Source organism: Balaenoptera physalus, assembly GCF_965194825.1.
Source record: "Balaenoptera physalus genome assembly, chromosome: 1".
Classification (NCBI taxonomy): domain Eukaryota; kingdom Metazoa; phylum Chordata; class Mammalia; order Artiodactyla; family Balaenopteridae; genus Balaenoptera; species Balaenoptera physalus.
The window spans coordinates 156,498,557-156,520,752 of record NC_138882.1 but is presented as its reverse complement, the minus strand read 5'-3'; the positions used below and the strand labels follow the sequence as shown (position 1 = coordinate 156,520,752).

The following is a 22,196-nucleotide window of genomic DNA, read 5'->3' as shown; positions in this document are numbered from 1 at the left end:
ACTTCTAGCTTTTTAGGAAGACTATCTCCCGGATATGTACCATGTTGATTTCCCTCTGAATGTAAACTTCTTCCAAGTTTCTTCTAGATTATAGTTGGAACTTGTTTCTGCCCTTGGCCTTTGTTATAACTTCAGTCATTATGAAAACCAACCCTGAAATAAATTTATATACTAAAATTTTCCCTTGTGTCACTTATCAGAGTAAGTATTCTGGCTTCATTTGGAAACTTTATGCCTCCTACACTTATTTTACAAAATCATTCTTTTAGTTCAATGCACAAAAGACCTGTTATCTGTTTATTTAATTTTTAACTGTAGACTTTCATGCTAATAGCCCTCTGATGCATTTCCCTGATTGACGTCAGATTTCCTCTGATAAATATGTAATTTATGAGCTCCAAAACTACCAATAAACCATAATTGAAGGATGTAGAGAATTGTCTTTTAGAGTTCTCTGCTTAGGAATTTTTGTCTGATTTTCTTCTCCAAAATGATTATTTACTGTAATTTGTCTTAAAGTTTACTCTCCTTACCCCTTTACATGGATGTAGATTTTAACACATCCTAGAAAGAAACTTCTAACATTCAGAATTCTCCAGCCAGGAAGAAGTCTGTCTCAAGATAATCGTGAGTTCACCATACTTGGGAGTATTCAAGCAAATAATTGACAGCCTAATTAAAAGATAAAAGAAATTAACGGAATTTCTTCCCTATGCTAGGTAACTTGATGTTTGAAGTCCTTTGTCTATGTGTTATTATGGGACTCCAATTACTTTGTTTTCTTAGCATCTCAGAAATCCTTAAGCCACAGCTGTGATTTTCCCATATCTTTCAGTATATCTGTAAACAGGGAGTGATGTCTAATTACAGCCATATGCTGGCTCTACTCAAATCACTTGAAACTCCAAGCTCTGCCACATCTCTGGGTCTTGCTCTTCTTCCTTACTGATCCTAATTTCTAAACAACTCCATAAAGAACTAAAAGTAAACAAGAACTTAGAGACAAGGGTTAATACTGCTTTTTCAACATGTTCCTGTTAGAAAATCCTGGTTTCCTAATTTTTACTTTTCCTTTCTCTTTCTTCCATATTTCCAATTCCCACCAAATGCTTATTGGATGAAAAGTGTGCTGTAAAGCATATTTATACTCATGATTAGTATAGCCATGCTAATTTTATTACTGTATTATTTTGGACTGATAAATGTGCATTGCAGATGGTGTGGGTGTTCTGAGGTATTCTTTCTCTGCCTCGTTTTAAAGTCCTCTGAGATTTGTTTGTCATTGTTGTATGATTCCCTGTCTCAGATAAGTTCAGATAGGAAAAACATTGATCTGGGTTACATTTCCAAGATCTTCTACTTCAGTAGTCTTGGTTGAGTTCTAGGTATCCAGGTTCTCATGCTATTTGGGGTTGCTTTCAGTAAAAATTTTATTGCTTCAATACCCTTATCAGCATTAAGCAGGAATTAAGGTTCATCTTTACTGTGAATTTATAAGTGTGTGTGTATATTTTATAACATTGTGTGTATATGTCTATTTAAAATTTCATTTTAAGGCATTTTTCTCAGCATTCTTTTGCATTGGCATGTAACCCTTTATGTGTCATTCTCCTATTTCCAATTTTTGGTACTAAATGCAATGCTGCTAAGAACATTATTCAATGTGTCTCCTTGTATAGGAGCTTCAATGAGATGTATGTGGAATTTCAGAATTAAAGGCTATTTGAATTTTCAGCTTTACTTGATATAGCTGCCATTTATAAAATATACCTGCCAAGTATCTTGATGAATGGATCAAATAATGAAGGAAAATGACAGGAGGCGCAATACATGCAAACTCAGAGTTAAAGGGGAAATTGAAAATTCACTTGTATTAAGCATTATAATCCTGAAATATTTTCAAATGACTATTTAGATTGATGATACTTATGTAAAGATAAAAATATATCTGTGAGATCCAATTTAACAAATATTTTATAAGCCACTAATATCTCTTCTCATTGGTTAAACCTGACAGATGGAAACTAATGTAGTAGAGGAAAAAAGCATAAAAATTGCTAGAATATGGACAAAGTTAAAATGTTCAGGAAACTTTTTGTTGTTGAAAAAAATAATTAGTAGACTGATAAATTTTATACCTTTTAAACTTAATTTTAAATTCCCAAATCTCTAACGGGGTCTCTAATACTGCACAAGTTGAATTAAAATATTTGAACAAGAGAAGAAAAATATATAATGAGAAAAATCCAATCTATCCCAAAGAGAACATTAAGGAAAATAAATAACAAAGCATAAAAAAGATGAGACAAATAGTAAACACAAAATAAGATAGTAAATTTAACTATCTTCATAATCACAATAAGTTTAAATGGACTAGGAACTCTAGTAAAACTTTAAAAATGAATTAAAAAAATCCAGCAGTATGCTATTTAAATGAAATCTAATTAAAACTTAAGACTACAGAAGGTTTAATTATAAAAGGCTAGGGAAAAAATAATCCCTAAGTAATAATCAAAAGAAATCTGATATAGTTGGATAATATACAAAATAAGATGAAAGAGGTACAGAGTTTCAATATCTAATGATAAAAATTTCATTCTTTCCAACCATAAATAAAATATTAACAAACAGTAATCACATATTATAATTACAGAAGTCCAAAAACTTTAATAATAAGTACCATACAGGCCACATTCTCTGATGACACTGAAATTTAGTTGGATATCAATTTTTTAAAAAATATTTAAAACAATTTAAAGTCTTCTAGAAATTCAAAAATATTTTAAATAATTATAGGTATAAAGAAAATTATATATAAAAATTTACACACAAAGGAAATTCTGGAAAGATAGAAAATGTGACCTAGAACCTAAATCTTCCTCTTTCCCCACATAATAATAAACAGAGAAACTTTTGGGCCAACCCAATGGATAGCTAAAACAAAATCCACTGGGAAACATTACCAACAAAAACTAAGTGCCAATGTATATTCATGAATAAAGATATACAAAGGATTGGAGAAAATGTGAGAAATAAGTGAATACAGGCAAAGAAGATTCAAAATATGTATAATAGCAGACATTGGAATGCAAAGCCAAATCAAAAGAACAAAACAAATACTAAAAACTATAATTCAAGAAAACCTTCCATTAAAAAAAAAAAAAAAACCACCCAGATTTAATGCTACATATTAACTAAGCACATCACATGCAGAAGAATTCAGACTCAAAACAATTAATAGCAAGACATGTTCTATTAAAATTCCTGGACATTTAAAGTAAAAGAAAAATATCCCTATGGTCACCTAGCCAAACAACAAGCAACATGAAAGGAAAATAAAATCAGATTATGATCAGATATTTCAATAGTAATACTTCAAGCTAGAAGACAGTAGTGTGACAGATTTAAGATATTCAGGAAAGTAAATAAAAATCAAAGATTTATAAACAGAAGAAATGACTTTGGAAAATAAAAGTTACTGCTAAAAGTTACTGCTATTAAATGTAGTAGTTACTTTTAGAACTAAAATGAAATGAAGGTTAAGAACATGAAAAATGTTTAATATCATAGTTTTTAAGGAAAGACAAATTAAAACCACAGTGAGTTACTGTTATGCACACATTAGAATGGCTAAAAATGCAAAGACTGGCCTTACAAGTGTTGACTAGAATGTGGAGCAATTGAAACTCTCATTCACTTCTGGTATGACTTTCAAATGGTATAACCACTTTTAAAATAATTGGCAGTTTTGTAAACAGTGAAGCTTACACATATAATATGACCTAGCCATTCCACTACTAAATATTTAACCAAAGAAAATGAAGACATATACAATCATGCAAAAACTTACACGCAAATGTTCATAGCAGCTCTATTTGTTAGAGCAAAAAACCTGGAAACAATACAAAAGTCCATCAACAGTTGAATGATTAAACAAAGAGTTGCATGTCCATACAATAGAATACTATTCAGCTGTACATAAAACAACAAGGACAAATCTGAAAATAATTAATCTGGATAAAAGAAGTGTGATAAAAATGAATATGCCCTTTATGACTCCACTTAAATGAAATTCTAAAAGATACATACTAGGGACTTCCCTGGTGGCGCAATGGTTAAGAATCCGCCTGACAAGGCAGGGAATACGGGTTCGAGCCCTGGTCCGGGAAGATCCCACATGCCGCAGAGCAACCAAACCCGTGCACCACAGCTACTGAGCCTGAGCTCTAGAGCCTGCGAGCCACAACTACCGAGCCCACGTGCCACAACTACTGAAGCCCACACACCTAGAGCCCATGCTCTGCAACAAGAGAAGCCACCACAATGAGAAGCCCGCACACTGCAACAAAGAGTAGCTCCCGCTCACTGCAACTAGAGAAAGCCCGTGCACAGCAATGAAGACCCAATGCAGCCAAAAACAAACAAATAAATTTATTAAAAAAAAAAAAACATACTAATCTCTGTTGACAGAAAACATATCAATGTTTGCCTGAGGATGGTGGTGGGGAGAGAGTAAAGAATGGATTATCAAGAAGTATGAAGAAAATTTTGGAATTAATGGATATTAATTATATAGTTTAAAGGGTGTATGGATATGTCAAAATTCATCATATTGTACACTTTAAATGTGTGCGATATAATGTACATCATTATACCTGGATAAAGTTTTTAAAAAGAGAATAAAAGAGCTGACTCTCTCTATATAAAAACAGGGAGAATTAAAGGAGCATATGCAAATTCTTTGAAATTTTAACAGCACTTTGAATATGCCCTCTCATTACCTTACATCCTCCACTGATTTTGATAAGTCAACCATGAATGGTGTGGTTCCCTTGTACATGATGAGTCTTGTGCAGATATATATACCATAACTTCTTCATCCATTCATCTGTTGATGGTCAGTTAAGTTGTTTCTATGCCTTAGCTATTGTAGATAGTGGTGCAATGAACATTGGGGTGCATGTATCTTTCCAAACTAGAGTTTTCGTCTTTTCTGGATATTTGCCCAGGAGTGGGATTGCTGGATCATATGATAACTCTATTTTTGGTTTTTAAAGGAGCCTCCATACTGTTCTCCATAGTGGTTGCACCAATTTGCATTCCCACCAACAGTGTAGGAAGGTTAAGAGTGCATTATTAGTGTTTATGTACTATGCACTAATTTTTAGAAAGTTTTGGTTCATGGTTCTTTATTTTGTGGATGACCTTTTTATTCCTACTTATTTCTTTTTAATTATTTTTTACAGAATATTAATATATCTTTCAACATATATTTTGGTAAAAGTTGCATAGTTTTGGTCTTTGCATCCCTGTATTTTCAACTTTTCTGTCATTGAGCATTAGTTAAGTCTCTTGTAAACATCATAGATTTGAAAATAGTTTTCTTTCAATGGACATGTTTAATTACGGATAGATATGACATTTAATTACTGATGGGTATAGATTTATTTCTATTTTCAGAGTTACTTCCATTTTGTGCTGTAGATTATTTGTTTTTATTCCAGTCATTCCCCTAATTTGTTGTCTTCTGTCTTCTGATTACTTTCTATCTGTCTTCTGATTACTTTCTATCCTTTTTTTTTTTTTTTAAGTTAACATAGTTTGCAGAAGAGCTACAAGCGAAATAGCGAAATGCAAACTTGAGTGTACAAATATATTTTACTTGCCCTCCATCTGGCAATTATTTGGCTTTATATAAAATTGTAAAGCCACAGTTACTTTCTTTGGAAATCTTAGCATATTGTTCCTCTGTAGTCTCTTTATCCACTGTCCCAGATGAAACATTTGATGCTTGTTTAATCCCTTAATTTTGCAGGAAACCTGTCAAGGAAATAAAATGTACTTGAGGTATTGTAAATTCAAATTTTACTAAAGGCAAGTAGCTGAAATAAAAACATGTTTGAGAACAAATTGATTTCCTCTGAGATGCCAAAAACATCTTTGGAAAAGCCATGTGAAACAACTTTTATGTAGAAGTCATTAACTTGAATTCCCTGGCTTAAATCAATGAGAGGGAAACCTCTGCTGGGAGAAAGTGTACAAGGAATAAAGGCATTCTAGAAAGGAGTCTGATTTAATTTGCACAGTATCTCTTTGCAACTGAAGTAAATGAATACCCCGGTGAAAATATAATCAATAATATATATTCACTCTCTCTTTCTTTCTGTCTTCTCCCTCCCCCACTCTCTTCCTGTACCCTCATAACTCAGATAACAGTAAATCACTATATGTTGTGTTTGTTTGCTTGGAAAAGGCTATTGCACAATAATAGTGATGCTTACATCATAAGACACATCAGAAACTGCAGTAGATTTGTGGATTTGCTTTTAAAATTTTTCTAAATATTCTTATGCATCCCCTTACCCTTCTGGAACTTGAAAAATTGTGAAACATAAGAGACATCAAAATGGAATAATTAACTTTTCAACACAGGAGAAGAGCTAAACTCATTCAATGAAAGGGTGCAGAGAAAGCAGTTATTGAAAAAACAATGAGATTCATACTAAAACCCTAACACAAACTTGGTAGAACCAGAGAAAACATTAAGACAAATTGTAGAAAATGAATTTGGGGAAATTATTTTTTCTTTGTAAAACAAAATTGACTTGATTATGGGAAGTGGTTGATTTTTTTAAATTTAAAAATCTCATAGCTAATTTAGAGCATTTCAATTTATGGTCAAGTTTGACCATTTTCAATTTTGGCCTGTCATGAGATTGCTGCTATAAACTCTATAATATTAGCAGTGTGAGACATATTAATAGAGTGTCAATGGTGACAAGTAGAGTGAACTGGGTCTTTTCAGTTGACTACATTGTATAATCTCTCTTTCAAATCAATTAATGTATTGTCTTAATTTTTTTAAGTAGAGATCTGGGAAAACCAAAAAGATAATTGGCAAAATCTTTAAGCGGCTAATGCAACTCTATCGTTGGTCTCCATGGGATACAGAGGAGCAGTGCTGAGAAATGGCCTTAGGGCGCCAAGTGGATGAAAACAGGATTCGTTTTTAACAATTCTGGTCCCCTCCACTGTGAATGACAGTAAAATTTCTCCTTGATTCTAACTCTTCTTTTAATCCCACTGGGTCAGCAGGTAAACCTGACTTTTTTTTTTAACATCTTTATTGGAGTATAATTGCTTTACAATGGTGTGCTAGTTTCTGCTTTACAACAAAGTGAATCAGCTATACATATACATATATCCCCATATCTCCTCCCTCTTGCGTCTCCCTCCCACCCGTCTAGGTGGACACAAAACACCGAGCTGATCTCCCTGTGCCATGCGGCTGCTTCCCACTAGCTAGCTATTTTACATTTGGTAGTGTATATATGTCCATGCCACTCTCTCACTTCATCCCAGCTTACCCTTCCCCCTCCCTGTGTCCTCAAGGCCATTCTCTACGCCTGCATCTTTATTCCTGTCCTGCCCATAGGTTCTTCAGAACCTTTTTTTCTTTTTTTTGTTCCATATATATGTGTTAGCATACAATATTTGTTTTTCTCTTTCTGACTTACTTCACTCTGTATGACAGTCTCTAGGTCCACCCACCTCACTACAAATAACTCAATTTTGTTTCTTTTAATGGCCGAGTAATATTCCATTGTATATATGTGCCATATCTTCTTTATCCATTCATCTGTTGATGGACACTTAGGTTGCTTCCACGTCCTGGCTATTGTAAATAGAGCTGCAATGAACATTGTGGTACGTGACTCTTTTTGAATTATGGTTTTCTCAGGGTATATGCCCAGTAGTGGGATTGCTGGGTCATATGGTAGTTCTATTTTTAGTTTTTTAAGGAACCTCCATACTGTTCTCCATAGTGGCTGTATCAATTAACATTCCCATCAACAGTGCAAGAGGGTTCCCTTTTCTCCACACCCTCTCCAGCATTTATTGTTTGTAGATTTTTTGGTGATGGCCATTCTGACTGGTGTGAGGTGATACCTCATTGTAGTTTTGATCTGCATTTCTCCAATAATTAATGATGTCGAGCATCTTTTCAAGTGCCTCTTGGCTATCTGTATGTCTTCTTTGGAGACATGTTTATTTAGGTCTTCTGCCCATTTTTTGATTGGGTTGTTTGTCCTTTTGATATTGAGCTGCATGAGCTGTTTGTATATTCTGGAGATTAATCCCTTGTCAGTTGCTTCATTTGCAAATATTTTCTCCCATTCTGAGGGTTGTCTTTTCATCTTGTTTATGGTTTCCTTTGCTGTGCAAAAGCCTTTAAGTTTCATTAAGTCCCATTTGTTTGTTTTTATTTCCCTTCCTCTAAGAGGTGGGTCAAAAAGGATCTTGCTGTGATTTATGTCATAGAGTGTTCTGCCTATGTTTTCCTCTAAGAGTTTTATAGTGTCTCTCCTTACATTTAGGTCTTTAATCCATTTTGAGTTTATCTTTGTGTATGGTGTTAATGCACAGAAATCTCTTGCATTCCTATACACTAATGATGAAAAATCTAAAAGAGAAATTAAGGAAACACTCCCATATACCATTGCAACCAAAAGAATAAAATACCTAGGAATAAACCTACCTAAGGAGACAAAAGACCTGTATGCAGAAAACTATAAGACATTGATGAAAGAAATTAAAGATGATACAAATAGGGGGCTTCCCTGGTGGCGCAGTGGTTGAGAATCTGCCTGCCAATGCAGGGGACACGGGTTCGAGCCATGGTCTGGGAAGATCCCACATGCCGCGGAGCGACTAGGCCCGTGAGCCACAATTGCTGAGCCTGCGCATCTGGAGCCTGTGCTCCGCAACAAGAGAGGCCGCAATAGTGAGAGGCCCGTGCACCGTGATGAAGAGTGGCCCCCACTTGTCGCAACTGGGGAAAGCCCTCGCACAGAAACGAAGACCCAAAACAGCCATAAATTAATTAATTAATTAATTAATTAATTAATTAATTTAAAAAAAAGATGATACAAATAGATAGAGAGATATACCATGTTCTTGGATTGGAAGAATCAACATTGTGAAAATGACTATACTACCCAAAGCAATCTACGGATTCAATGCAATCCCTATCAAACTACCAATGGCATTTTTCACAGAATTAGAAGAAAAAATTGCACAGTTTGTATGGAAACACAAAAGACCCCGAATAGCCAAAGCAATCTTGAGAAAGAAAAACAGAGCTGGTGGAATCAGGCTCTTGGACTTCAGACTATACTACAAAGCTATAGTAATCAAGACAGTATGGTACTGACACAAAACCAGAAATATAGATCAATGGAACAGGATAGAAAGCCCAGAGATAAACCTACACACATATGGTCACCTTATCTTTGATAAAGGAGGCAAGAATATACAATGGAGTAAAGACAGCCTCTTCAATAAGTGGTGCTGGGAAAACTGGACAGCTACATGTAAAAGAATGAAATTAAAACCTTACTTTTGAGTGGATGAATACTGGGTACAGGCTCCTTTCTGCTTCCCTGTATCATTAACCTGTGCCTTTGGATGCAAAGATATTGATTGGGTTGTTTTCCTTAGTGGCAGAAACTAGGCGTGAGAAGCATAAATCTGTACTATAGGAATCATGGACTTGTCCTTGCCTTTGTTTAATCTCAAAGGGTGGAATGTTTCTCCACATTGGAGAGGTAATGAGGGTCTGACTCCAGGCCAGATTCCCATGTGTGATTCCTTATGTCTGACCATAGGAAATTACAAAGGCTTTGCGTAGCAAACCCCATGCGGGAAAGCTGTCCTCCCCACACCAGACTTGGTGCAGAGTCAACGCCTTGCACTTTCTGGAGGAAGCTGCAGTCAAGGACTAGGTCTCCGGCCCCCAGCAGCCATGCTCATATGCATACCTGCATTCCCAGTCCAGGTACCTCCTTTTGGAGGCCTCGTTTTTGGGGTCCTCAGCTGAGATGCTTTTTAGTCGCCTCTTCTGAGACCTTCTTTTATTGGGAGACGGTGTCTTGACTAAAAGCTTCTCCTCCACTCTGACTCAGTATTTTTCCATTCTAGCCCTTCTCTGTCTCTCCTCCCCATCCGCTCTCCCCTGGGTCCATAAAATGGCAGGAGCCTTTTGTTCAGTGTTCTTTATAGTGAGACACAATTTCCCCCACCTGTGCTGCATGTCACCTGACCCTTACCCAGTGCTGTTCTATGGGGGAAATGGAACTGTGAGGAGCCACCACAACTCTCCTTTTTTGGCCTCTTATACGCCCACAATAAGGGGATAAAAGCTTGACTGTTACTTTTAGTTTTGCTCGTTGTCCTAATTGGACACGTCAACATCTAGCAGCTCTCAACAGGTAGTACAGAGAAAGCCAAGAGTCAATGGATGCAAAGATGAAAAAACAAATACCCATTTTTGTGGTTCTAGGTTATAGGCCTTTTTTTTGGTTTAAGTAAAAATAATTTATCTGTATTGTCCATAATAACTTATCATGGATTTGCATTGTATTCGGGGGAAAAAGTCTGCTAGTAATTAATAGTACATGTTTTCATAACCTTGCATACATTTTTTAATGGAACGTTTTAGGATTGTAGATTACTCGTGGAACACAAGAATTAAAATTTTTCTTCCCGTGTGACTAATTCTACATTTCCTTCCATTTTTCATAAGAAGATTATATCTGCACAATAAAGCCAGGACTTTCATCGTTGGGCATTAGTTAGGGAATTTCAAATTAGTTAGGGGATTTCATTAGTTCACATGCCTTACCGTGAACATAGGCTCATAAATCTTCCTGTCCAGCCTTTGTGGACATCTACAAGTTTCTATAATATTAAATTATTATTATTAACTATGATATTAAATTTTTAATTCTGCCTTTGAGATCAAAATAGAAGAAAACATCTAAACCTCACAAAGAGCTCAGTATTGAATGTTTCTGGATGAAACACTTGGGCCTTCCAATTTTACTTGAGAGAACTATCACAGGTGTGAAGTCAGAAATGAAACTGTCACTGGAGTTTGAGACACTAATACTGCACTTGTAGAAACCCCGGAGCCTCAAGGCAACTACAATCAGAAAGCCCTTATAAGGCATAAGTCTTCCTCCTTTCCCTCCCTCCTCCCTCCCTCCCTTCCTCCCTTCCTTCCCTCCTTCCTTCCTTCTTTCCTTCCTTCACTCCTTCCTTTCTTTCCTTCTTTCTTTCTCTCTTCCTTTCCTTTTTTAGGAAGGAACTGTATTGTGTACATTTCTTTCAGTGATATCAGCTGATACCTCTATGAGATTTTGAGAGAACAGGTAGAGACAGTGAGAGGCAGTAGAGGTAGATGTTTCAAGAGATATAGAAGCAGAGAGGAAGAGATAGACAGATTTCACTGGGGTAGAATCTGACCGCTTCTGGTCTTCTCCCCCTCTGATTGTCTCCCTGATGTGTGTGTATGTGCAGGTATATGCATGCATGTGTGTGCATGTGATATTTATTGAGTGTTTACCAGGCACAATGTTAGACCTTTTACATCAAAATTCCTAATCTTCACAATCTCATAATTATCTTCTGCATTTCGTGGAGGAAATAAAACTAGATCAGAAGGGATAAGCCATTAACCCAAGGTCACTCAGCATGGTTAAGTCAGGATAAAAACCCAACTCTCTGGATTCAAAAACTATGTTCTTTTCATTAAGCAACCTTTCTTCTCTAGCCTGAGTAAAACCTGGTCTCAAAATCACCTTTTTTTTTTTTTTTTTAATAAACAGGGTACTCCCCTCACTTCTTTTTTCTTTCTTCCATAATCATATTTAGTTGAATTTAGAGTTATCCTGAGAATATTATCATTCTGGTTTGGCCAGCTTCATTACATGTGCAGTTTCATTACATGTGCCAAAGACATCATGTTAGAAAAGTACACATTCTGGCAAGAAAATCTCTAATGTATTATTCTCACATCAAATCCACCAAGAGCTTTGCACATTAACAGATCAACAGAAAATCTACAGGTCTTTGTTTCTTTCCCCAGTTATTAAGGCACAAAGACTGGAAAGGTCCCTTTTGTAGAAACCCCAGGAGCCTCAAGAAGGCTACAATCTGAGATTGTACCTGTAGATCAGTTGGAAGAAAGATGCCTTCTGAGTTACCACCCTTCCCATTCCATTTACCTCTGAATCTAAAGGAAATAAAGGAAATGACCATGGTGATAAAGACCATCAGAACACACAGGATCAGAGTCATATCTTCCAACTACATGACATCCAACTGGAAATGTGGATCTGAAATGGGGACTGGAAAGAGATGCAAGAATTAAAAGGGTCACAGAGGGAAAGGAGAACTGAATTACAGACCAATAAATTTACTTTTCACATTCCTATTGCTCCATACTTCTGGGCTTATGTGAGGGTGAAGGAGAAGTAGGCTTGGTTATGTGGATGATCCTGGAGATGAGTACATTTGACCTAAGTCTGGAAGAAGGCTGCAAAGAGGCAGATACCCATTCTTGCACCCAAGCATCATGACACTTTCTCTGGTTGGCCAGAGTCTGAAGGACAGATAGACACATTATACCTTTATCTTCTTTATGTGGTGCTGTAGCCCCTCAAGAATTCTAGACCTCTTGAGGAGTATGGTGAAGTAGAATAGTCTAAGATGAACAGAATCTCTGAGATGAAAGAGATCTTACAATTCTCAAAAGTCATCCTCTTATCTGGAGCAGAAGTCTTCTGTAAAGTATGTTTTCTGGATGATTATAAAAGTGGAAAACACCCCTAACTCATAATACTGATTAATATGTCTTGTGATGGGAGCACCATTGCCAACAGTTAGGGTATCTGTTTCATTACTGGACAGCTATGTCTATTAAAAATTACTTTCTTATATCAACCCTAGTTTGTTTCACTGACATGATTGTTCACTGATTCATACTACCTTGTAGAGAAAGACAACCAAGGTGGTGAGGATGAGGAAGCCGAAGTTAGGAGTCTTAAGTCCATGTCCTTGAAATAACAGTTGAAATAATTGATAATATTCTCATTGGAGAAGCGAAAACTTGGAAGTCACCAAGGTTGTTGCCCACATGATATATTCCATGTGGTCTTAGACTGTACAAATGAAGGGTAAAGCGTTCACCTAATTAATATCTACTTTCCCCTATAATTTGATATAAATTCTCTGCCCTTAACTAGATCAGAGATCCCTTTTATAAGGGTAATAGCATACATTTTTAAAAATAGCAAAATTGCCCTGGGAGTGTGTGCATAAGGATCAGAGAGTGGAGAGTCTGTAAGTCTCTCTCTTGGTCACATACCTCTATTTTTCTCACGCTAACATTTAGGAGAACTTCAAACCTCTTCCCATAAGGGATAGAAAATAATTTAAAACAAAATTGGAAGAAAAACTTGGAAGTAAGATAGTACAAAGATGCTAACAGTATTTATTCAGAGGATTGTGTGTGTGTGTGTGTGTGTGTGTGTGTGTGTGTGTGTGTGTGTGTTTGTTTAAATCTAAGCTGAGTTTTTAATTTTCTTTCCTCCCTACATGGCTAGGAAGCATGGCTTCTAAGCATGGCTAGAGCTGTCCATGCTTAGAAGGAAAGTTAAGATGATGGTGGGGTGCGAGTGAAGAAAGACATGCCATAAGCTTAGGAGAAAAGGGGAGAAGGATGATGGCAAACACATATAGCAGATGAGACACCAGAGAGGGAATTGAGACAGAATCCCTAGATTATGCTAATAGTAATGATAGTAACAATAATATCATACATTAGTGTTGTTTGTACTATGTGCGAAGCCAGGCTGAATGACTTTGATATATTGACTAATTTAACCTAAAATAACCTTATGAAGTAGACATTATCATCAATATTTTAAGGATGAGGAAACTGCAGTTCAGAGACTTTAAATAACTTTCCCAAGTTCACACAGGTAATAATATTGCCAAGAAGTCTGACTCTATTCTGGCACTGATTCTTGGAAATAAATGGTATACTTCTCTTGCAGATTGAGAGTCTTCTGCATCTCTTGCAGAATTAAAATGTACAATGCTTGTGGAATTTCCTGGCAATTCATATTTGTTAAATGAATTGATAAAGAGATTTCTGAATTGATAAACCTCAAGAAGGAAAATCAGTCCAGAAAGGCACAGCAAACAGAAAGTTGCCTAAATAGGGAAGAAGGCTGCTAAATGAGATAGTTGTAGAGGAAGCAGTACCTTCAGGGGAAAGTCCATTTTAGGTAAAGAGAAGAAAGTTCAGTAGCAATTATAAAAGAGGTTAGTGGATGGGTGTTACCTGCATAATTACCAGGAGTTGTGAACAGTGTGGATGGAGGCCTCTGTGATCAATGACTCAATTTTAGGTCCTCAAGGTAGAGCAAGCAAAAATAAAATTTTAAGTCCCAGATTCATTCTTAAGGATTCCAGGTCTGCTTCAACAGTGACAGTGACCTGCAGCCTATTCTTGGGACTTTCAGTTATATCCAATGGAAGCCTCATAAATCGCTAAATGCCCAGGCTATATTTCCCTGTAATGATAAATTCCTTTTCACAAGGCTGCTATGACTAAATATCTCTTTTTTTTTTTACTTTATTTTTAGTCTTTTCATAGAGGAACAGTACACTACAGTTGTTGAAACAGAGGGCTAAGGAGTCTAAGTGCCTGGCTGGGGTCCTGGCGCCACCATCACTTAACTGTGTGAATAGCTATTCAACTTCTTTGTGTACCAGATTTTATCACAGATAAAATCTAATTCACTGAAAATTAAATATATTAATCTTATAAAATGCATACTGCACATAATAAATATTTAATATATACTAGCTATTATTATAGCATCTTGATCCTTTCCTCCAGCACTGATGGATACGGCATTTAGTCTGCTAACATGGTTAATAAGCAAGACTCAGGTATGGACTTTCTTAGAGTAAAATATAAAAGCACTTTCAGTCTGGTCTGGTTTAGGGTATTTTGTCTTTATTTCATAGGAGAATATTAATAAATAAAATCCTCTGAATTGTTCAGCGCTACCTTGTGACTTCCGCATTGTGATTTTTGGCTATAGCTACAGCTCCAGCTATAATAAAAAAATTACCTTACCTTGCTGATCATTGACATGTATACATAATTTCCATGGGGACCTCAAAGATAGAGCTGATGGCACATTTTAAAATATGTTGGGTTCAGCTATCCTCAAACTTGCACAATTGCCTTTTCAATTTCACCCTCAAAGAGAGTCAAAGAGGAGAAGGATCAGTTTCAGTTGTTCATACAGACCATAAACTTAAGTGAAATATCTGTGGACATATGAATTATTTTGAGAAGAGGACTTTTTTACTTTACATCAGTCTTTAAAATAATCTATGACCCCAAAAGTTTAAGATATACTGAATTATTATCTCCTCTAAGATTCAAGTACAGGAAGAATTGGTATATTTTATTATGTGAAATGATGGCTGGATTTTTGGCAAAAATATAGTTATCACAGTGAAAGAAATATATTATTTTGCTATGGAAGAGAAGCATCAGCAGTTTGTATCATTAAGTCCATAAATTCTAGGGGCTGGAATCCAAACTCAATGACAAAAGATCCAAAAGTTTATTGTTCATGTAATTCAAACAAATATTTGAGGTACAAGAAGCTCAGGCTTTCTTATAAATAGCCTGTTACTCTTCTTCAGCTAAATGTTTTGCCAGCTACTAAACACTTGGGAAAGGAGATACTTTCATGAAGTTCTCATCTTTCTGGTCCCACATACCTCTTTTTTTGTGATGCAAATAGATAATGAGGAAGACAGTTACACATATTGAAGTCAAGACTACCGGTGTGCCCACTGACCAAGGAGGTATCACTTTGCAGGAGCAATCTGAAGGAAAAAAGAGATAATCATCAGTTATTGGTGTGGAGACACTTTGCACTGGGGGAAATGCACCAAGAAAGCAAGAGTTATATTTTAATGCCATCCTTTTGTATTTATTTAGAATAGGACCAAGAGAAAAAAATATGGCTAAGGCTTAGGACTAGAGGATCCCAAGGATCTAAAGGCTTAGGTCTAAAGCTGTTTGTCACTGGGACAATAAGCAGAGCTGTTTCTAGGATGGGACCAGTTTTGGGCTGAGCCTAAACAGACCCAGAGAAAAGCAACTTATCTTTCTTTTTCTCTATCTAGTCCATCAATCAACGTGCCTCATTTGGAGGATGAGACAAAGTTATGCACTAGTCCTTGTATTGTCTAGGTTCAAAATAGGCCAGAGTAGAATAGGTCTGGAGACGTCTGAACTGCCTAAGAGATCATAAGAGCTCTGGAAGTAAGAATTTCATCAGTGGAAGGGTGGTTAGACAGCATTTTGTTTAAAATCTTATTTAGCACATGTTGTGGTGTCACTTGGCTATATAGTCTTCCCATGAAAATAGTCTATGATGGGGGTGCTTACTACCAGAGGTCATGCCCAGTCCTCTGCTGGAGAGTATTATGCACAGTCTAACTTAGTGTTTAAAATATGGGATACAAAGACTCATGAGCATCATGGTGGCATAAGATAGCCCTCATTTTTATCTCCCCATCAACAACAAAAATGTGGCATCCATGCATAAACAGAAGTACCTCTATAGGATTTGTGGGACACAGCACCATACACCAAGGGACCCGGGAGGAGTCCTGCTCACCTTTGTGTCAGGTAATAAGCAGACAGTATTTGGTACATGCTCTGGAACATACAAGAGACTGTGAACTGTGGCTCCTCTCAACAGTGCTCCTGGAGAACATGCAGAACATTGACCTACCAAAGAGAGAGTCTTTGTGGAAGTCCAGGTTTCAGGCAGAAAGAGACCTCAGAAGAATGTAGTCTTGAAAGATAGAGCTATACCAGAAAGGATCTGTGCATTTGAAGCTTTTAAAATTGAGCACACCCTCAAATCAAACAGCTATTTTATTGTGTCTTAAAATTTTCCCCCAAATCCTCCAAGTCCATTTCCCCCAATACAACATAGTTAAGATGGATGAAAACTTTCTCCCTAGGAAGCGTAGGCCACCTGGTGTAACTCTCCCTGCATGTTCTATTTTCCTGATGCCGTGGACCATTAAGTGACCTCTGCTCCGCTGTTTCTGCCCTGTGTAATTAGCACTTTATTTCCTGCCCCTGACGGGATCATTGGACCATTTAAGGAGTCAAGTAAGAAATATGTGTAAACTGTGTTACATGTTAAATGCTAAATGTTAAAAAGATCTCCCAGTTTGTTTGGAAAGCTATCACCATACAGGAAAAAAAAGGATTTCAATTTGACTGAGGTACAAGAAAGTCCAGGCTTTCAGATAAACAGCATTGTCAGAAGCTCCGCGGCTAAAGAAGAATATCTAGGACCAAGGAATGATGAAGGGCATATGTCTAACATTTGTCCAGAGAGTTTAGAACTTCCTGAGGTAGATGGACTTGGGAATCAAGGGTCAGGCAGCTTTAGCTCTCCCACCCCCACTTTATATCTCCTGCCCTTCAAACCCACTTACCTTGTAATCTGTAATATAAATCGACACTAGGCACCATGATAAATGTCGGCAGCAGAACCAGAATTATGACCAGAATCAATATCCAAATTGTATTCCATGGAAACAGTTAATCAGAAATAGATTCATCCAAAGCATTCAAGACCCCATGACAGTGGGATATTAGACCTAAGCCAGTTTGGGGAGGTAGTTATAATTGGGTGAGTGAAAAGTGACAAAGGGTCTGGAGTGGGACTGAGCCAAGTGTGATTAGTTTGGGACTAACAAAGGTGAATGAAGGCTGCTCACCCCAATTCTTCCCATCCATTCTGTCTCATGTTCTCCCTAAGGCAGAGCTGGGTTCTTCCTTCTAAGCCTCAAACCAACTCAGTCCTTCAGTCCTTTTGTCTAAGCAACCAATATATGCACAGTTCTGAATTCTCCAGTGTATTCACTGGGTCTGGCATTATTCTTCTTGAATACATTGAGACATACATTTACACAAGCTTTCCTCCTTTCCTATTCATGTGAACAAGCATCTGCTTTGGTTTACTGGTTTGCACATACTGGGCATAGACACCTATCATTTTGTTTGGGAATCTGATGTCTTTCTGCCCAGAGAAATAAACACAAAAATGTTCTAAAAGTAGTAAACTGCTAAACCTGTTGGAGACTTATTCCTATTATAATAATCTTGAATTGGGATACCCCTCTCAGCATCTGTCCAACATTAATTTCACGGACATATACAAATACTAATACATGCACATTTACTTAGCAGTTTCCAAGGCACTCATTTTATTTTATTTCAATCATTCAAGTATTGAATATTTATTGCTTACCTACTATGTGCCATGCAATATTTGAAGAAACTGGGGTATATTACAACAAAGATCTCTATCTTCATGTTTTAGAAAGGGAGATAGATAAGTGACAATAAACATAATAAATAAGTTACATAGCAGGTTAAAAGGTGATGCTACTATATAAAAAAGAAAAATTAAAAGAGGGTAAGGTGATAGGAAATGCCAGGTGGAGGGGGTGGTAAAGGTTGCATTTTTTCAAGTTGGTTTGTCAAAGTGGTCCTTACTTACAAGGTGAGACTTGAGTATAGATTTGAAGGAGATAGGTAATTTATTGGAATTATAGCATTCTGGGAAGAGGGAACAACTGGAGCAAAGACCCCAGGCAGGAGCTGTTCTGTCATGGTTGGGGAACAGCAAGGAGTTCTGTGTGACTAGACCAGAGGAGACACAGAGAACATTAGGGGATGAGGTCAGATAGGTAACGGGGGCAGAGATAGTGCAGGACATTGTGGGGCATTTTACTTTGAATAAAATGGGGAACAATTGCAGGGTCTTGAACAGAGGGTGACATATATCTCATGTTTTAAATGGATCCTCCTATCCATGTGTTGAGAATATACCATAGTGGACAAGAGAAGTAGGGAGAACTTTTCAGTTGCTATTGCCAATGTTCAGACCATGGGTGATGGTGTCTCAGACTTGGAGGGCAGCAAAGGTGGTAAGAAGTGGTGAGACTCTGGGTATATTTTAAAGGTAAAGCTAGTATTATCTCTTGACACGTGTGATATAGAATATAAGAGAAAGATGGGAGTCAAGGATGACTTCAAGGATTTTTTTCTGAGAAAATAAAAATAAGAAGTGTGACTGGGAAGGCAGTAAATCACACAAGTTGACAGGTGATTAAGAGTTTAGTTTTTGATCTGTTTGATTCCGAATATTTACTAGACTTCCACACTGAGATGTTGAGTTTAGAGATGAGACTAGAGTTTGGGAGAGAGGTCTGGGTAGAAGATATCATTCGAGGCATTCTTATCATATTGATTTTATGTAAAGCCATAAGGTAGACTTAAGTCACAATAGAGAAAAAAGACTCAAAAGACTACGCCCTGGGAAACTCATATATCAAGAAGGCGGAGTGAAAAAGATGAAGTAGCAGAAGAGAATAAGAAAGAAGACAAGCAAGATGGTGAACAAAGCCAATAGAATATAATATCCTAAAAACCAAGTGAAGAAAGTATATTAATTTTGCTCTTTAGATTATAAATTTGATGACAATGGCCATCATTTGAAGAACAAACACACAGATCTCACCTGATAGGACAATGCTTGTTCCTTCCTCTTGACCAGTTACAGGTTTCGAAGGTAGCAAGTGACATTCCCATAGGAGCTCCATCTTAGAAGAGGGGTCATCTTCAGGTTGAACGATTTGTCAGTATCCTGTGAGTGGAATTTTGATGAAGGTAGAATGATCTCTCCTCTGCTGTCTCTCCATTCCATTTGAGGTTGCGGGAACCAACCTCTTGAATTACACTCCACTAAAAGACCTTTGGTATTAGGAGGATGCACAGGAACCTGCGTTTCCAGGCTTGTAGCTGGTTGGAAAGAAAGGGGAAAACAATATTTAGGTGAAAGGATGGGGAAACATAAGAGAGAAAGAAAAGCCCCCTTCTTCTACTTTAAACCTTATGCCCTTAGGTATACTGATAGTCAAACACTGTGGGACTCTGATTGCTTCTACAAGCTAATCAAAAGGGAAAAAGGCTAAGCCAGACTGAAGGGTTATGATATCCAAATTAACAACCTGGTCCTAAAAAGTCAGGAGAGGAAATGCCTGTTTGTTTCATTTATTCACTTAGTCAGTCAAAAATATTTATTGATTATTTACTAAATCTAAGAGACAGGGCTAGGTCCATGGACATAATGATGAACAAAAACAATCAAGATCTCAGTCCTCATAGAAATTATAGTGTAACATTTTTTCTTGTATCTTCATCATTAGTCACATATGAGCTACCATAATTTATTAATAAGCAGTAAATAGCATAAAGGCAAGTTTGCAACTTTAATTGAAACTTTAATTTATGTGCTCTTTGATTAAAACAGGTAACGCACTACTATTATCAAAATAAAGCAGTATATATCAGTTTAAAGAAAATAAACAAGTTTTTGAAAATTTTCAGTACATTGCTGGGAATGTTAAGAATTGTCTAATGCGTGGGCAAAGAAAGAATGAGTAGAGATTTAAGGAGTTACTCTAGAGCAGCTCTGTCTGATAAAAATTCCTGCAATGACGGAAATATTCCCTATCTGTGCTGTCCAATCAGTAGCTTTTTGCAACGTGAGACTTTAGCACCCAAGATGTCGTCAGTGATCCCTTCTTGGCCTTTTGGCTAAGATCAAGATGTGGTCAGTGAGACTAAATAATTAAATTTTCAATTTTATTTAATTTTTTACTTTAAACTTTAATTTTATTTAATTTAAATATAAATTTAAGTAGCCACATGTGACTAGTGGCTATCATATTGGATAGCTTAGCTCTAGGAAATACAGATGAGCGTCACAATAGCCAATGAAAATGTTAAATGTGAATGGGCCTAGGACCCTACCCTTGTGCCCTCACATTTGGAAGCCTTTCAGTTTACTTCAAGTCCTCCGTCTTGCCACCATTTCTTTGTTATTCAGAAAACTAAGACTGAGGTGATATTGGAGGACACAGAAGATTATAGATGAAGGCTTTTTGAACTAGATTTAAGAACTAAGTAGTCAGCAAATTGAGTCAGGGAGAAATGGGAATAAGAATGATCATTAAGGAGACAGTTGTAAAGATTTAGGTGGTTTATAGAGTCAAGTTTTACTAAAGTGTTGTCAAACATAATTGAAAAAAATAGTAACAAATCCTGAAAGGATTCTGTTGATACTTTAAAGATCTAACAGTGCACATGGACATGGGAAAACAGACAGTTCTTGCTGATAAAGGTAATATGTGCACAGACACAATATGCATTCTTAATCCTACACTCTTCCCCTTTTAAAGACTAAATGCATGAATTTGAACTTGCTAACCAAACCCTGTAATACGAAATGGTCAGAAACACTAAGAATATTCCTAATACTCAGCCTCAGATGGATTGAGAATCGTGGATGCATAGAAGCCTCAGAGGGATCCATCCTTACCTGTGACCTTCACTTCTCTGATGGCCTCATCACAGAAATCACCATCTTTGAAGAAACAGTGGTACCACCCATCAGCAGCAGCATTCACATTAAGGATCCTGAGGGTCACCTTACCCTCTCCAGTGGCTTCTTTCAGGAGCTCTGTCCACTCCACATACTTGGAGATGGTTTCTCCATACAAGTCTTTACCATTCTAGTACAGGTGAACAGATTTTGTGTAGTGGTTCCAGAACCAGCGTATTTCCATGTGTTCTGCACTCTGTGGTGGGGACAGCTGGCTACTGAACTCAACTTTTCCACCCAATGGAGCCAAGATTGGCCCCTGTATGACATTCACTGTGAACTGCTCTGTGAAGGAAGACGGTAACCAAAAGGTGAGAGTATGAACCAGGAGTCACTGTGTATTTGATTCATATATGTACATGATGAGTTCCTAGCTTTCTAGGTATCAACGGGTTCTGAACATTCCTTCCAAATACCACCTATAGGACTGCCTTACCTTTTTAGTATCTTTCCAGAGACTCCCAAAATTTCCCTTCTATTTGATTCTCTTTAAATAGGATTAAGACAGAAATTTCAAGAATATAAAGAAAAGACCCGTTAAAAGAGGGATATTCCATCAGGCTCAGTCCTTAATAAAGATCTCTGCACTCACTAAGTGCCTAATCAAATAATGTAGACTGACTGATTTGCACAGGCAAATAAAGTCTTCTCTAAAAAATGTGTGATCATTACTCTTGCCTTTTCTCTTAACCTCAGGCCAACCACCAACCATTTTTATTTCGACTGAAAAAATCCACACTGACCCTGACATCTGATAGATTTCTCTTTTCATCCCTT

The 22,196-nt window shown here is 36.9% G+C and overlaps 1 protein-coding gene across 1 annotated transcript; it reads right to left on the bottom strand.

The window, feature by feature from the left end:
* Positions 1-13,391: 13,391 nt before the first annotated feature.
* LOC309657388 (selection and upkeep of intraepithelial T-cells protein 1-like) lies at positions 13,392-21,723 on the bottom strand (the record flags this gene model as incomplete). The annotated part of the gene is given in 4 exon segments (XM_082454775.1): positions 13,392-19,538; positions 19,541-19,774; positions 21,357-21,549; positions 21,553-21,723. Coding segments are annotated over 4 exon segments (702 nt in total), but the record flags the coding sequence as incomplete, so codon positions are not given.
* Between the last annotated feature and the right edge of the window lie 473 nt (positions 21,724-22,196).